Here is an 18360-nt window from a genome sequence, read left to right as displayed (position 1 = left end):
GAAGGAACAACTCGATGTGAAGCTTTGCTTCATCTTCTGAGTTTTCTCAAGTCATCAAGCTCCCATACATCGACTTCCAAAAGAATAGGTTATCAAAGATTCAAAGCTCCAATAATTTAAGCTGCATCTTGAGTCTTGACACGGCCATAAGTATACACATTTTCTTGGGTTTCAAAGCAATTATCAATCGATGAAATGGTTTTCTCACCTTCTTTATAACGTCGTTTTAAATTGCTTGCTTTGCACTGTTGTACATGTTGCTATTTAAGGAATGTTGATGGTTTGGAGAAACATGACAACAGCTTTTACCGTACTTGAATATAATATGGTAAGCTCCAGAAAAAGAAGGAAAACCTTTTGGCTTCGATTCACCAACTCTTCAACAACATTGTGATACTAGCAGCAATTCAACATCAAAGTCCCTTTCAGAGTTTCACCTTTCAGCCTTGATCGGGCATTGATGTGTACATGCAACATCCAAATTAATATACAAGTTTAAGTCCTTCATATATGATAATACTTTCAATACAAACTACACAGTTGCAACCAGTAACACCAGTAATAATACCCATGTCGGAAAATAACTATGAAACATGTCCAGTAGGGTACATTACACTCAATTTTACTACAACCAAACTCAACGGCTTTGTGAGTCTAGGCTTCTGAATCTAAAAGTGTCGAGTACGACTTTGTAGGTTTCTGAGGCTCAACCACTACGAACACCGTAAGCACTTAATGGTGTCAGCTACTCAGTAAGTAGCATCTTTATCTCTTCTTCCAGCGGAGATGGAAGCTGCAAATCACAACAGAGCAGAAACAAGTTATATATCAATAGGGAGAAATTCAACATGTACGCAACGCAATTTAAAGGCAACATAGAAAGCTTCAACAGAATTCTAACTAAATCTCATGTAATGCAAAAATTCACCGTATCAGTAGAACATTCTTAATGATAGACAGTTGGACAACCAGAATTTTGGCCATCCTATACATGACTAATTGACACAAGATCATTATAGAGGATAAGCAATGGGTATGTCTCAAAGACCATGCACCAATAACCACAGGAAGACAAGCCAAAGTTACTATTTGAAGAAAATCTGAATTTTTTATTCAAAATAAGACGCAGCATATACTTAAAACAAGAAAGGAGGGTGAGATTTAAGTGGTTGACCCCTGTATTTGGAACAAAGACAAAGCTGATGATGATAATGTGATGATAAATGTGCGAACTAGAGTAGGTGAAATGTCTGACATTGGATTTGAGGAGTTGGACACTATATCTATGAAAACTTCAGTAATCGTAAGTTTGGAGGGTAATTGTAATAATGCATCAGTAGTTGACCTACCGATACCCTTCCATTTACTACATAGAATACATAGAGCAGCTTCTCAAAAAGATATTCCCCACAGCAAGCAAAGTTCGGTCACTCATAATAATATCCTTTTTCGATTGTCAGGCTTTCCCCTTAGACAAAAAATTGGCAAGGTGAAATGTGTTTCTAATAGGTCTTTCCTGTGCGTATGAAGACAAGGTGTTCAACACCTGGTTTTCATCTTGCCAAGGTTCCCAACCGAGCAAAATGCCTCATTGATCAGCTAAGCCCTACAGCTTCCTTAATATAGCAACTGGCTAAACTAGTCTATCGAAGTAAATGGAAAAAGAGAACAAGGCCAAGGAATCCATTTTAGTTTGATTCCAGAGTTTTGTACAAAATACATGCTCTCATATTCCTCGAGTTCAACCATTTAACCAAACCCACCATTAGCTTTATTCCACAAATAGCATTGCCTAATCCGCCTCAATTCAGTGTACAAACCACATAAAAAGCGCAAATTACATCCACGATATCCGAATAAGCTTCAGGCAAAACAAGCTCATTCAGGAACTGAAATAAACCTCTCATAAACACCATCATTTACTTGCACAACAGAAAAGTTTGATTCATTTCCGCTACTCTAACATGAACAAAACAACAATGCAGAAGCATATCATCACAACAAACCCAGAAAGATAAAGATCCAAAGCTTCAAACTTTAATCAATAAAGCAGTGACTACCTGAATGACCCGTTTCAAGGACCCGAGGCAAGAACCCGAACCCGAACCCGAAAGCCCGTCGCGGCAAGAATGAACGCTCTGGAACTGATCGACATCGAGCTTCTTGTTGATGATCCCAACGGTGAAGTAAATACTATCGGACGGCGGCAAATCGACCCTGATCTCGTCGACGTCGAACCAAAAGAACAATCTTTGGACCTGAATGCCCTTCAGCTCCGTGATCGCGCCGTAGCTCAGCTTTCCGGTGATGCGGGTCTCGTAGTACACCAAGTACTCGAACTGGATATAGCACGGCTTCTCCAAAACGACGACGAATCGGCCGTCGTCGGCGGACAACGTGTAGTTGGAAACCGAGGCGGGTAGGAGCCCACTGGGGAGCCCATATTTGGGTAAGAGCTCGAAGACCGAGGCGGAGGAGTCGGAGGAGAGAGAAAGAGAGGGGCTTGCGGCGGTGGAGAGGAGGAGGAGGAGGAGGATTGGGATTAGACCCGGATGGGGTTTTGGAAATGGAGCCATGTTCGGGTCGGGTTGGGAGAGAGAGAGAGAGACCGAGAGATTGAGACCTTTGAGTGAGAAAGTCTGAGTCTTTGGGTTTGGGGGAAGGGTTGGTTTAGAAATAAAGAGGTGTCTTTGACTCTTGTTTTGGTCTTTGACTCTTATCTAATCTGTATTTGGGTTTGTTCTTAATGTTTGTGAAGATTTCAGGGCTGGATTTGGTTGGGGCTTTTGTGGTGAAGTCCAGGTGGGTTAAGTGTACACAATGGTGCTTGCACAAAATGGAGGATGCTAGTGGTTTTTAGCAAGGAAGAAAAGAAGTTAAAATAAACAGTTTCTTTTAGCTCGCTTACGATCAGTATGGAAGACGTTTAAGGTAAATTTCATTCTAAACCATAATTTTGTTTATTAATGATAAGTTGTACGTTGAATTTCATATTAAAAACAACGGATTACTAATTAAAACTAATCAGTTTCACGACAATTAATATTTCTCATTTGTTCCGGATGTCTGTTGAATGACAACTTTTCACCAACTTATGGGTGTTGTGATAATTCTAGACACTATATATAAAACGTACAACCGAAGACTTGTAACTGTCAAACCAATCAAACTTTATTAGCGCCAAGAGAACTTACCGTTTTTACGTCGTTAATTAGAATCTAACTTCAATGGCCATAAATACAGGCAAATTAACCTACCCTTTGGGGTTGGCATCCTCTTATAATTAAGACAACATAGATCACAACAACAGGAAGATGGAAGTACTCCAATGCATGATAGCTGCTAAAACTGACCATTTCAGTTGCTAGGAATTTGTCCACTTTTTTTTTTTTATGCAATTGGACATAAAAGGACGTGGTACACTCATTAGATTATTCCAACTAATCCGATCCATACATATATCTCCCATATTATCCAATACCAAAAAAAATCCAATACAATTGGATAAATAATTAAGTGCAAATTAATGAGATACATTAAAAACTGACCGCAGCAATCACATCTATATTAAACATAGAACACAAGGTGAGAAATATAAAAGCACATTGAGATCACAAAAAGCATCTCTATTCCCATCAATCCTTTTCCCAGGCTCCAACCATCACTCATTTCTTGAGAAACTGTACCACTGCTTGTAGAGTTTCCTATAATAGAAAACCAATTGCCAGAATAATTAGACAGCTATACAAAACAGATGCATACTGATTAACACAAACTGTGTATAGATTATGGAGAGGAAGTGATTAGATTTGTTACCACTGGAAATAGGAGCACTAGTACTGTTAACAGCTTTAGTCTTCTCTGCATATCCCAAGAACATCTTACCGTCTGCCGATTTTGGATCCAAATGCAAGAGATCTGAAAATCCATGACCAATATCAAAAAGGTACGATCAAATTAGTGATTAACGTGATCCATTTATGTATGCATGTAAACCAGTACATATATAATTACATACCAACACAGCTAGTTATGTTAACTGGTACATGGCAGGCACCAGGGAGCATCAAAGCAAGCGTAGCGTTGATGTTGAGCCCGAGTTTAGGATCGTTGTGGTCCTTAATCAGAACACAGAGGCATCTGTGGCTCTTTGCATCCACCTGTTTCAGGCCAGTGCAGCAGTCTATTGTGGGAGTTTTGGCATCTTTTTCACCACCAACATAAGGAAGACATGGAGCAAGCCCTATTAGCTGGTCTGCACATTGCGCCCTGTCTTGGTCTATGTCTGAGCTTCCAAAACCAGCTAGCATCATCACCACCACAAATATACATGAGATCCCCACACTGAACTTCTCTGAGTTACTCATTGCAATAATAATGCAGAGAAAGAGTAATAGTGCTGGCGCTCTGGACTGGGTTGGAGGGAATGTTGATGTTATTTGTGTTGGTGCTTTTTGGTTTTTATGTATGGTTTTTCAACTACCCTTTTCACCTTTTGGGTTTTGGGGATGAGATACTTCGAGTAGAAAAGTGGTTGGATGGTGGCAATAATTAATATGCAATGTATATATGAGGCTTATTCACATGTGACTGTGTGAAGGACATGTATTTGTCCTCAAACGAAACTAGTCCTTGCGCAGATCGAAGGCACAAAAATGTTACATCTAAAACTAGTAGAGAACATGGACTGATCATTACCAGGACTATAATACCCTACCACTTCCGCAACTCTAAATGACCTGAGCTGGCATTGCAACAACTCATTCTTTTTTTTGCTTTTTTGGTCAAGGAGCCACAACTCATTCACTCTCGCTCAAACAACACACAAAGGACTTTCGGAGTGAAGAGACACCGCTACGGTGACTTTTCATCTTTCGGTAAATGAGAAAAAAAAAACTATACAGAATTCAGGATTAGGCTAAGCATACTAATATTTTATATATGGACTTCTTAAACTGTCGAAGAATAAGTTGGTGATGTGGATTTCGACCTCACTATAGGCCGGATCCGGAGGAAGTATAGAGGATGATGGTATTCTGATGAACATCAGGATTGTTAGTCAATTAAAGAAAATACAGTCTCTAGCATATTTACTTAATTAAGAGTAGAAGGCTAGTTGGGATCCTTCAGTTGGCAGAAGAGTGAGTTGCTTAATTGGATAAACAAAAGGGTGCATATATTGTTTTCTTATGTGTGTGTGTGTGTATAGTTTTCTTGCTGGGAATTCAGCACCAGAAAACGCAAGAAGACAATCTCGGTTTCACTCAAAAATCATTATCTTCAACTAAGTTTTGGCAACTCGTGATATGATGAGCTGGGATTAGTTTTCTGGGGAAAGCCCGTGATCATTTCGATGCATATCCGTGATTAGATAATACTTATAAAGTTATAAGTATTAACATGAGTACAAGAAAGCAGAAGAGAGAACTTTCATTATGTTATCACTAGCTATTTTTCTTTGGACTTCAGAGGCAGACAAAGTTACCTGTCACCAATAGAGATCATTTGGACTAGTTCTACTTTTAGAAATTAAATTACATGCACGTCTCTTCCCCCATGTGAGAAAGCTGCTACCTCTACCATCTACAACTTCGTTTCCAAATGCTCATGAGTAGACATGAGTCACACGACCATGAGCCTTTTATATCTGGCTATAATAGGAGATCTATTTTGAGTAATACATTTACTGTTGTTAATTAAACATGAAAAAATTATAGTAGAACATCTCTAGATATATAATTGAGAGAACACTCAGTATTTCTAAGAGAAATATAGATAGTCATATCGATCTAGAGTATCTATCGATCATGTGGCTAGAAAAAGTTGTGAAACTAAATGCATTTGCATATATTGCTCTTTGATGAAGTTAGAGGATTAGATCTCCCCTTCGTCCTGCATAAAGAGAAGTACATCTACTTTATCCTTCAAGACATTAAGAACAACTGAACTAGCCAACAAATGAGGAGAACACATAGCCTTACCACTCCAAACAAGAAATTGGATAATTGACAACAACCAAGCAAACAAATAGCGAAAATGAAAAATTAAGAAATCCCATATAATCTTTATGCAATTAGAGTTAATAAGAAGCAAACGCTTTTGCATAAAATTAATGAGTAATGGTTCATTCTAGTTCAAGGGTATGCTAGCTAAATGGATCATTGGATCTTTCTTTATGAATGGGGATGCTTTAAATATGGATCAGATTAATGGACCGGCTTAATCAAGGAATGGTAGGTAAATGGATCTATCACTGGATCCTTCTCTAGCTTAAATGATTATAAGATGATCTAGTCTACAGTACGTAGTGCTAGTAAATTGATTGACTACTTTGTTGTGATCATACACGTACGTGGCTAGAAAATTGGTATCATTAAATGCATCCATGAGCATAATTAAATGCACAGTGTTATTGTTTGATTCTAGCTAGCTAGGTCTGCTTAGCTAAATGGATGCTGGGAACTTAACAAGTTTCTTTATCCAAGGTGTCATCATGAGTAGTGGATGATGAGAGGAATATGCATGCGTATACAATAATATTGCTGGTGACCGTCAATCAAACGGTTCCAGCACATTAATTGGTTCTAGTTCACAAAAATTGGTTTTATTTATAAACCACACCATTCTATTCAAGACTATTCATATAACCGTTCCCTTACCTTCTAAAGAGAGCCTCTTGCAGCAGCCTCACATCAACCTTTGCTATTTTGTGAGATACAAGATCAATTCTATTGATGCAAGATAGTACAAAGAATGAAAGTTACACCAGGAGTAGGAAAATTACTCCATACTCCGGGTAATAGTCAAGCTATATTCTAAAAGTCACTAGACAATATGTGGGTAGAAGGGAGGGAGGGGCCAAGTGCCTAATTGCTTAGGCGGGAATTAAGCAGACACCAAGGCAGATTTTTTATTTTATTTTAATTTTATTGTAAATAAGTGTCTAATTACCAAAAACTATAGTTACCAATAGTCGATTCAAAACATGAGAAAAAAGTTAAGTGTGTGTATATATATATATATATATACAGGGCCCTCCTAGTGAGGGATCCCTATTTTTGGTGTTTTATAGGGATAGATATTATACCAACTTTTAGATCATATTTTCACATCTTAACCGTTCAGTTTTTAGGTCCTAATGTATAGATCACTTCTGCAAATTTTCAGCCAATTTGATGATCGTTAAGGCATCCAAAACTTCAATTTACCATTATAAACAAGAACGGTTCCGGTTCGACAGATTCGGTCCGTTCGTGTAAATTACAGTTTTGGATACCTTAACGATCACCAATTTGGCTGAAAATTTACAGAAGTGATCTATACATTAGGACCTAAAAACTGAACGGTTAAGACGTGAAAATATGATCTAAAAGTTGGTATAATGCCTATCCCTATAAAAGACCAAAAAAAGGGATCCCTTAGTGGAAGCCCTCTATATATATATATATATATATATATATATATAAATTACATATAAGTATCAGTTTGAAACTTTAATTAGTTATAAGGCCACCTAATTTTTCTTGTACACATAAAGGCCACTTGCATCCTCAAATTTTCCCATTTCTGACAATTTTACCCTTCTACCTAGAAACTAACTGCACCACCAAAACCGAAACCAAATAGATCGATCAATCTCTCTCTCTCTCTCTCTCTCTCTCTCTCTCTCTCTCTCTCTCTCTCTCTCTCTCTCTCTCTCTCTCTCTCTCTCTGTCTCTCTCTCTGAGTTCAATTCCAAAACGGAGACATGAAATCGACCTCCTCCGATCGATGCTGGCATTCTGGTTCAAATCCTTTGACAAGTCTAACTGCAACTGAAACGGCCCCAAAGCTCTGATCATCACTCCCATCTAAAACGAATGGTGGCTGCACAAGAAGATGAGGAACCTCGAGCTTCCGATCATCGAGCCGGCGGCAAGGAGTTCAAATTCGAAGCCGAGTCGTTCTCCAACGAGCGGCTATGATCTGGTGGCTGAGATCTAAAAGTTAATTTTTAAGTATTTGATCTAAAAAAATATTTTTATTTTCTTAAACCCGTTATGTCTAGACACTGCCTAAACTAGTCGAGACGTTGACAATCTTATAGTGCCCAGAGACATTTTTAGAACACAAAAGGCAGGGACAGAAGTTAAAAGATATGATGTCCGAAACCAACACGTACGAGAGAAAAAATGAATCCACAAAACATCACAAACACAAGTGGAGCCTCGACCAATTGGTCTAGCATGCTCGGCAAAAAGAGACAGTATCCAAAACGACTTGTCCGGAAAAAATCCTATGCCACAAAACTCCAACCTGAAGAAATAGTACCGCCGCTTAAGGTACCGTTTGCAAAAGTCTCATAACGACCGTCGCTGGGTTGGTTGGGGGAGTGCCACTGGATATACTAGAAGAGGTGCGAATGTACCATCAGTCTGTAAATTGATTAGAAGTAAATATTGGTGCAAAACACCAAACGGAGAACAGGAGAGCAAAAGGTCTGCCTGTGGTGCTTCCACCTACATACTATACGTGTACAAGAAACAAATCAAACAATGACCATTTTGATTGGGACAATTGCTAACGACCTCATGAATTCTCATGGAAGTACCGTGTCAGAGTGTGACCCTCGTAGTAATAAACTTCAAGGGCAAAATAGAAATGATATATCAACTTGATTTCATATATCTTCCATTACATGATTAGTTCTGTATCCCTTTCGATCAGTTTGTGCATGTAAAGCTGTACACGCACGTCCATATCCTAGACGAATAAATGGAAACCTAACCGTAACACGTACTAATAAACTGAGAACTTGCATGCCGGCCGTTCAATTGTATGTCAATATTGATGCAATGGTACGTTTAACTGCAAGTCCTCGAGTTGGGGTTAAATATTCTCCGAGTTGCAGTATATAAGAGCAACTCCAACAACTTCCACATATCTTGATTTTTCTCTATTTTAGGGAAAATTTTAGCTGTTTTGCTTCAACAGATTCCCTATAATTATCTCTAAAATAGAGATAGTGATGAAAGAGAAAACAAAATTCCCTATATTTACAGCAGTCTGCAAAATTTTAGGAAAGAATTATGGAATCTGTAAAATAGATAATATGTTGGAGTTGGAGCATAAATTTTTTTAGAGATTTTAATTTTTACTTTCCTTTAATAGAGAAATTAATTATAGGAAAGCTGTTGGAGATGCTAATCCAACTGGTGGGGAGAAATTTTTCCATGCTCCCGTCATTCCACCCAGCATATGTGACTGGTGAGTCTAATTGGTCCACATCATTGTTGTTTTCAGTTGCTAATCCATACTTAACACCATCAAACAAGAACAGTACTAACATTTTCAAAAAATATATATATATTAACAATGCCTGGAATTATGAACTGGATCTGAAAATTCATCCCTCCCAAACCATTTGCAATTATGCGAAGCACTTCATGGCCAACTGCATGCCAGTAATAGTTTTATTGTAGCATGATGACGACTTGACAATTTGGAGCAATTAAACATCTAAGTGATATAATTTTCCAGTGAGTTCATTCTTGATTCTCCTTCCATAGTCAAGTTGGTTTTGGTGCTTGGTTGTCTTAGAATTGGGGTTTGATTATTCCACTGGAATTATTTAAAAGATCAAAACTCAGTCCTCCATGAAGAGTTCTCTCACCTTCTTTTGGATTTTCACATCAATTTTCTCCCTTCTTGTTTGGATATCAGTTTTTCCATATATAACAATAGACATGGAGGAATATCATTTTCTCCACTCACTCGATCTAAAGTGACGAGATTATAGATCAATTTAGATATCATATATTCAATTTGTGAATTGGATTTAAGGTTCAACATCTGTTCTTATTCTTCATGACAAGAGATAACAGAGAGGAAGAGATAACAGAGAGAGAGAGGTTATGGGTGGTTTAACGAAGGAGAAAAAGTAGGAATAATGTGGACCAATAAAAATTACCCATCACATATGTCAAGTAGAATGACGGTAGCATGGAAAAGTTTCTCACTGGTGGGATGCATATAGCTAGATTGATAATTTTCTGGGCCTTATGTGTATTAATTATGATGCGCATGGACCTCCATACCTGCAACTTAATTAATCGATGAATTTATTGTGAGACGTCCCCAGGCCAACAAATTTGAGGTCTATAATGCATGCAAATCGATCGGTAGCTACGGAAGTGAGGGCATGATTCTGCCACGAGGTTTACATTTGCTTGATTAGTTGGGTTCATTAATTCATGCATGCATGTAGTGCTTTTGTTTAGTTGAATGATGGTTTAGATGGTTCGTTAATGGTTTTAGTCTTTCCATCACACAAGAAATCAAACAAACTTAAAAGAGATATCCTCACAGAAGGTGATATGAAATATGGATGATTCTACACTTTAGTGTATGAACTTTAGAAACTATCCGAATTGTGTACCAACTTTGCATTTCAACATCATTCTGATATATCAGGTTAACACCGTTAAGTTTACCGTAAGTTCTACTGTTGAAATTTTGTAAAAATTTAAGATATATCATGCAGATAAACAAAACTCGTCCCAACTAAGAACTAGCCTTCAACATGCCACAAATTCACTTAACGACTTCTTGTCTAAGCGGTTACTAACAGGACGGAATCCCTGCTGCCTTAATGAAGAAAAATTCTGGTAAATGCAAGATATTTAAAAATGTTTGTAGGTTTTCTTAATCATGCATATAGAAAGATTAATTTATAAAAAGAACAAATATTTGTTTATAAGAAAGAACAAATTTTTTTGTGACAATACAATGGGCACACACTAGAATTTATTTATTTAAACATAAATACAGACTAAAAACCCATAGTCTCACTCTCAGGTAAACAGCTAAAAGCTATTTAGTTATTCATAGCTGAGTTTACAAGTACCTACTTGGAATAGAGGCACACTCCATACTGGAGGTTACAGGAAGAGAAGAGCACACTGCTATTACTACGACTTTGGCTTTCTTACTCTTTGAGAGAAAATTATTCTGCTCAATTTTCTGATACCTTACAAACTAACTCTAAGGCTCTTTATATAGGGAGCGGAACTCAAACTGAAATTCAAAACATAAAAATGTACAAGACACCTCCATTATTTTCTGCTTTTGTGAGTGCTCCGAATTATTGAGGTCGATTGACGAAAAGCAGATTTCTTTAGGTGAAATGTTTTTCGCCTTCATATTTCTGAAAAGCAAAAGTTACTTTAATTATAAAAGAAAAAGTTGCTTTCAGTGCTTTCCACACCTGTTGCTTCACATGTTCTCATCTGTTTCAGAATTGTGACTAAGGACAAATGAGTTGCTTTCCATCATAGCTTTGGTTTTATTTTCCTCTACATCTGTATCTTCATACATCTTGCAGTGGTTGTCATTTTCAATTTTTTTGACCCACTGAAAACAGGCCAAAGTGGAATCGATTTCCATTTTCTTGAGAGATAGAAAAAGGTCACTGCTCCTCAGGATGGTCATATGCAATTACTATGATTTTCTCTCCTGCTGCCAGGAATGTATTTTCAGTATCTTCTTCGATAATCTTTTTAATGTATTCTAAAGACATAGCCTTCATCCAGGGGATGCTAGAATTTGGTTGGCCATTATATCCTACACATGCAGGCTAAAGATATCTTCCTTGAATAATCCTCACATAATGATATGGAAAAATATAATCAACTTCACCATTTTTCTTCTGAATCCATTCTGGTGGAGTAGATATGAACTTCAACCTAAGAATGCAGTCATTTTTTCTAACATTCTTGGCTGTGTTTACTATAATGGGTGGCAGTCTTTTGAGATCATCATTGGTTTTAGTCCAGAGATTATGGACAAAACCATTTTCAACAAGCCAGAGCTTGTGTTCTTGAGGATGTTCACTCTGAACATTAACTTCATATCTTCCAACATAAGGTCTAGAGACAATGAAGAGGGTTGGAGGAAGACATGAGTCAGAGTTATGACTCCCAATAAAATTATGAAAGTCGAACCAATCTAATTCTTTTAGTGCTAAAACAGGAACTTTAGCACTTTCAGGATCTTCAAGATATTGAATTTTTTCATTCTGGACAGCACTCTGCTGTGTATTTTCATAAACTTCTTCGAACTGTGGTCTGGCGTTTTCATGAAGTTCTTCAGGTAGGGCAAACAAGGCTGGGAACATGAGTCCATTATTACTTTCCTAAAAAACATATAAACGATTATCTAAAATAGCCTTTTCGTAGTTTGCTAATCTCCTGCCAATTCTAAACACAGGTTCTTGATGGAATTCCTACAAGTATACAGGGTGGATGTAGTATAGTAATGAAAGAAAAGGGGTTGTCGTTCCCACGAGGATATTAGTTCACTTCACAATATGAAAACCTAAGTTAACTAAACTAAAAGAACACACAAAACAAGAAACACAAATCAACTAAGACAAACACAATGACTCAAACTAGGACTTATGATTTTCACGGTTTTGAAAGAGTTTATGATAATGGGAAAATTATTCGAAAACATAAACTTAAAAAGTAAATCTAAATAAATTGAAATTGAGAAGAGTCTATAATGATTAAAGGTAAGAATATGATGATAATGAGCCTAGGGTGTCGGAATCAACCACAAGCAATCTTATCTACGTTTTGAACCAACCAATGAATTCTTTCGTTTCTTTAGATAACAATTCCCATATCTAAGTTCAGGTACGACACTTAGACCATAGTTTTCCTGAAGTGTATGATTCTCTCCAGGTACGGCTGAGGTCGTATATCCTAGCATGCAGTCTATCTAGGTACTGCATAAATTTAACATATAGGAATCATTATGTTCTAGAAAACAAGGGAATCATGCAAACCATTACTTCAGATACGACAATAATGTAATTCACAATTCTTTATCTCATGAAGCTAATTTGAATTATATTGCAGGTACACCTCAAATTCATCTTCTGATAACTAGATGCAAAGCCCTAAAGGTCGCGAATCAATAGAACTTTAACATAAGCAACAATTCAAGCAGAGATTAAGAATTTATCAAAAAGAAACTATTAATCCATCAATTGAATATCAAAACATGTAAGCAATCATGCTAGGGCCTCATCCTAGCCCTAGAAAAGAGGTTTAGAAAAATAAAACTAAATAAAACATAAGAAAAACATGAAAAGAATGGAAAGGGAAAAGAAGGGAAAGGGAAAAGAAGGGGAAGATGGGTGAGTCGTCTCCGCTCCTTAGGCGTCTTCAATGTGCTCCCGAGACTCTCTTCTCATGTAAATTCGTGCTTCCTTATATAAGGAAGATTTCTGCTCATCTTTGGCTTCATGTTTCCTTGTAAGACTTGGATTTGGATTTCTTTCTTGATTTGGAATGGGAAAACCTTGAAATATCTTTTGTAGAAGTAGGAATACATGTATTCTTGAATCCTCATCTGAATTAACTTCCTTGAAACATTAAGATTGATGATCTTGTGCCACGAAACTTGAGTTCTCGACGAATAGTTGTAAATTCCCGAGCAGATTTCCTGTCCGACCTATCTTCACTCAAATAATCATAACTTTCTCCAGAAGTATCGAAATTGAGATCTGTAAAATTCTACATAAACTAGACATCCGTAGCTTTCCATGAATATAAGGCTCATTGTCTGATTCGATCTGGATAACTCCCAGTAATTCGGTGAAGTTGGATATTCTGCACAGACAGATTCTGGGACCTGGGCGTCTTTCAATCCTAGTTAGCTCATTTTAGCTTCTTTTCTTCTTTCTATGGAACAAACCTACAAAAACACTAAAAGATGTAAATGAATAATAAATAAGGAGAATTGAACATAAAAACCAAGATTACGAGACATAGAAATATAGGATAATAGGAGCACATCAGTTCTTCGAGGGTTTTCAATTCATAATTAAAAACATTTATAACCCCATATAGAGTTGTTTTGCTTTTTGGCAAAACAACAGCCTTAAACGGTCTTGATGAGCCTTTACCGTCTATCATTTGAGACGGACCAGCCAATCCTTTACCCTGAGATTGATTAGTTATGGCTAGTCCTTTTGGACCTAGCAAAAACTTTTTGAGGATTTTTTTTTTTTTGGATTCCTCAGCATTTTTAGGTTCTTTTCTTGTTCTTATGTTTTTGGGATTGCGACTTCATCACCTTCTCTTCGGCTGAACATTATCATTTCTCTGGTTAAGGCGTCTAGAAGACAGTACTTGTTTTCTACAATTAATTCGACATTATAATCATATTGGTTAAGAAATAATTGCCAATTTGCTAATCTTCCTTTATCAGCAACTTTATCAAGTTTAAAATTTTTAAATTTTTTTACTCTTCCACAATCAGTGCATACAGTAAAAGATTTTCCTAAAAAAGCTAGAGAATTTAAAATTATTTTCTTGACAGCCAAAATTTCTTTTTCTCCTATAGGATAATTTTGTTCTGTAAGGCTGAACTTGCCGCTACAAAATTTACAGATCTTTTCTATGTTAGTTCCAAATGTTTTTGCCTAAACAACACCAGACTAGTAATTATCACTTGCATCAGTTTGGAGAATGATTTCATCATTTTCTTCTAGTTGTTGGAGAGGAGGGAGTTCTTTGCAGAGTACTTTTATCTGCTTCACAATTTTTTCATCATCTTCTGTGAAGTTCCATTTTCTTTTAGAACTTGTTTTAGGAGATAACATTGTTGTTAATCCCGAGATTTTGGGAATGAAATCTCTTCCATAGTTGATGACTCCTAAGAATCTTTCTAGACTCTTAGCATCAGAAATTTTATTTGGGAATTTCCAGATTTTCTCAAGGATGTGGGGTTGAAGCTTTATTACTCCATTCTTGATATTTATACCAAGAAAATCAACTTCATCGAGGATAAAAAAAGACTTTCTTTTCTCTTAAAATGATTCCATGTTGAATTATCAACTTAACAACCTCATAAAGGTGTTTCATGTGTTCTTCTCTATTTTTGGAGAAGATGAGGATGTCATCAATGTAGACAATACAGAATTCAGCAACATGTTTAAAGATGTCACCCATCTTTCTTTGGAAAATTGAAGGGGTTTGTTTTAGGCCAAATGGCATTACTAACCATTCATAATGACCTTGTGGTGTTCCAAAGGCAGTGAGAGGAACACTATCTAGATGCATCTTGACTTACCAAAAACTCGACTTCACATCGAATTTTGAAAAAACTTTGACTCCTTTGAGCTAATTGATCAAGACTCTTGCTTGAGCTATTTGATATCCGTCTTTAACGGTCTTTTTATTGTCATCTCTATAGTCAATCACCATTCTAGCTTTTCCTCAACATTTTCTGCATGATTTCTCACGTAGAAAGATGGAGCATGATGATGGCTAGTAGATGGTCAAATTAATCTCTTGTTCAGGAGATCTTCTATATCTTTTCTGAATTCTTTTTGATCTTCTTGTTTGTATTGAGGAATAGTTTTGACATGACATATAGCATTCATATCATGTAGTCTTAATTCATAGACCACTGGGTCTTTTTCTCAAAATTTCTGAGGGTCGACATCTATATTCTGTTTGAGTATTTTCTTGATTTTATCAAGAGTAGGGATTTTTTGAGATTCAAGCTTATTTTGAAAATGCTTGAGGTTATGCTCATGGATGAAACTATTCACTAGTTTCTTCTTCAGAAGAAGAAGAATCTTCAATAAGCAGTTCTTTTCGTTGATTGATTTGAAGCACAGGTTCAAATCTGGGCTTGTAGGGCTTATGACCACCACTATTTCATTACGATCTCTGATATTGAGTAGTAAAGTTTGGACCTACTACACTTTTTGCTTGGGTAAGTCTATCGGCCCAAAATATTTTGTCTCCTTTTCTGAAGCCCATAACTTCTTCATCTTGAACAAATCTTTGTTGCAAAGGAAATCATTTCCCAACAAGAAATTTGATGCTTGACCTTCTAATTGCCAAAGAGTATTGATGATAAATGTTCCTCCACCAATGGTGATGTGAACATCTCTAGCTACCTTTTTCATGGTTAAATGGCTTCCATCAAACTGAACGCTAGTAGCTATTCTTTTATTATCTTGCAATTTTTTTTTGCAACTGTGAATCTTGATCCATTATCTACAAATGCATGTAGATGATATTTTCTGTGATCAGGGAATTTTAATCCAATCTCTATGTAGTTGTTGTATTTACTAGTAGAGAAGATATTCGATTATTGAAGCCCATCTTGAGCTTGTTCTTGTGGAATGAATGGTTTACATTCTTCTGGATTATTTTCTAATTCAACTAGTTCTATACTTTCATCTACCTTTTCTTCTTTTCAAGATGAAAGAACAGTTGATACCAGTTCTAGAACTCCTGAGTCTTTCTTTTCACAGAAATATTCTTCATATTCTTGTTCTACTAATTGGCTAATAGTGCCATTCTTTGTTTTTCTTCTTGCTTCAGCTATGAAGCATTCTTTGTGATAAGTCTTTTTTGACTCTTCACAAAACATAGGAAGTCCACTCCTTTGGCGACATAGGCAAGAGTCACAAATGAATGTACCAAGATTAATCTGGTATGAAGACATTATTTCTTCTGTTTTACTTTCTTCCCAGTTTTTTACTTTAAGAACATTCATCTGTCTGAATTTTAAATATTCTATTTCAGAATCTAATTCAGAATCAGATGAGGATTCTTCTTCTTCAGAGTAGGCAGAGTAGACGGTCATGCCATCGTCTTCTTCATCAGAATCAGCTGTTTCATAACCTTTCATATTCGTTGTTTCTACTATAGGCTCATAATCTTCAAATAGAGCTTATGTAGATCTTTTATTTTTCTCTAGACATTCATTGGCATAATGTCCTTCAGCTTTGCATAACCAGCATCTGCAAGCCTTCTTGCTTGGTTGTTTATTCTGATGGTTGGTTAAGTGATTCTTCTTTTTCTTGAAGAATTTCGTCTTTGGATCTCCATCTTGTTTCTTGAAGTTGGAGCTTTTCTTAAACTTTCAACCTTTTTTGTTTTCATTCTTTCTGAACCTTTTTGAGTAATATTTTTCTTTTCTTTTCTTACGGAATTTGAATTCATGACATCCCCAGTTGGTAGGCATATCCTGTATTCTATAACAAAAGTTTTCAACTCCTTTAAGCTGTTTTTTGGCTCTAAGATTTGTTTTGCATTGTTCTTTTAGTAATTGCTTGATTCTGTCGGCAATTCCTCCAACTGAAAATCTTTCAATTGGTTTTTCAGCTATACTTTCTCTCACAGCTGTTCTCCATAGTTCAGGAAGTTTCCTGTGTACCAGGTTTACTAGATCAGTGTTTTCCAGTTCAACTATTGTACAGTAGTATTCTTGGAATTCATTTAGATACTCTTCAAAATATCTAATATCACAGATTTTGATAGCATAAATGTTTGATTTGGCCGCTTCTTTGGCCTTTTCATTTATGTTTGAGAGATCTCCACAAAATTGATCATACAAAGGTACTACAAAATCATATGGTGATTTCAAGTTTTTTATTTCTTCAAACCAGTCTCTTCCTCTGGTAGTTTATTTGAAAGACAAGTAATATTTCTTGGCTACTCCAGTGTTAGGTTGACCTGAGAATCCGGGGTTGCATGTTGTGACCATAGGCAAGATATTGGGATATCCTTGGCCGAGTTATTGGTTAAGATTCAGTTAGAGTTCTAGTATGTCTGTCATCGTATCTCATGATTCCAAGTAGGTTACTAGTGACTCACTAATACACATTTTAAAAGAGAGTCTTGGGGGTATTCTTTCTTTTATTGTCCAAGTTGGACCGAATTTTCATATTGACTTGTCAGGTTAATAATATATATGATTTTGTCAATGTGTTGACTTTTATTGTCCAGGTTAGACCGTATTCTCATATTGATTTGTTAGGTTAACAAAATATATACTTTTGTCACTGTGTTGACTTGTATTGTCCTGGTTGGACCAGATTTTCATATTTGAATTGTTAGGTTAATAATTTATATGGTTTTTTGTCACAGTGTGACTTGTGTTTCTTTTGGGAAAAGGATGTGCAGTTTTCGAAGGTGTGAGTTGTTTTTCTTTGTTGAGTTCTGAAAGGAATCATGGTATGAGTTGTTTTTTCTCGAGTTGAAAGGGTTTCCTCGTTATTAGCGTGAGTTGTATGGTTTCTGTATTTGTTGTTGCAACCCAGTGCACTATTTGATGGTATAGGGGTTAATCCTGCAAGTTAAGGTAATCATGGCTGAGGCTAAGATCTCGTAGTTGTAGCTGTTTGGGTAAGAAGCAAATTTTGTGGCTTAATTGTTGTTAAGACTTCCGCTATGTAGTAAGCTTTGAATGAGCATTTACTTATTATTTTGTGGTATAACTTAATTCGTAAACTTCTGGGGATGTAATATATGACTCTAAGGGACGAGTCGATACTTACTTTTGTCGGCT

The 18360-nt window shown here is 36.5% G+C and overlaps 2 protein-coding genes across 2 annotated transcripts; both read right to left on the bottom strand.

The window, feature by feature from the left end:
* Positions 1-362: 362 nt before the first annotated feature.
* LOC112164929 lies at positions 363-2686 on the bottom strand. Its single transcript, XM_024301287.2, has 2 exons — positions 2061-2686; positions 363-793 (listed from the first exon to the last, which is right to left on the bottom strand). Exons 1-2 carry the CDS (start codon positions 2574-2576, stop codon positions 746-748), a joined length of 564 nt encoding a protein of 187 aa, XP_024157055.1. The 5' UTR covers positions 2577-2686; the 3' UTR covers positions 363-745.
* A 745-nt stretch (positions 2687-3431) lies between these two features.
* On the bottom strand, positions 3432-4611 carry LOC112166213 (non-specific lipid transfer protein GPI-anchored 6). The gene is made up of 3 exons (XM_024302999.2): positions 4019-4611; positions 3817-3918; positions 3432-3704 (listed from the first exon to the last, which is right to left on the bottom strand). Exons 1-3 carry the CDS (start codon positions 4365-4367, stop codon positions 3568-3570), a joined length of 588 nt encoding a protein of 195 aa, XP_024158767.1. The 5' UTR covers positions 4368-4611; the 3' UTR covers positions 3432-3567.
* Positions 4612-18360: the final 13749 nt, after the last annotated feature.

This window comes from Rosa chinensis, chromosome 5, assembly GCF_002994745.2.
Source record: "Rosa chinensis cultivar Old Blush chromosome 5, RchiOBHm-V2, whole genome shotgun sequence".
Classification (NCBI taxonomy): domain Eukaryota; kingdom Viridiplantae; phylum Streptophyta; class Magnoliopsida; order Rosales; family Rosaceae; genus Rosa; species Rosa chinensis.
This window is presented reverse-complemented; position numbering and strand designations above follow the sequence as displayed.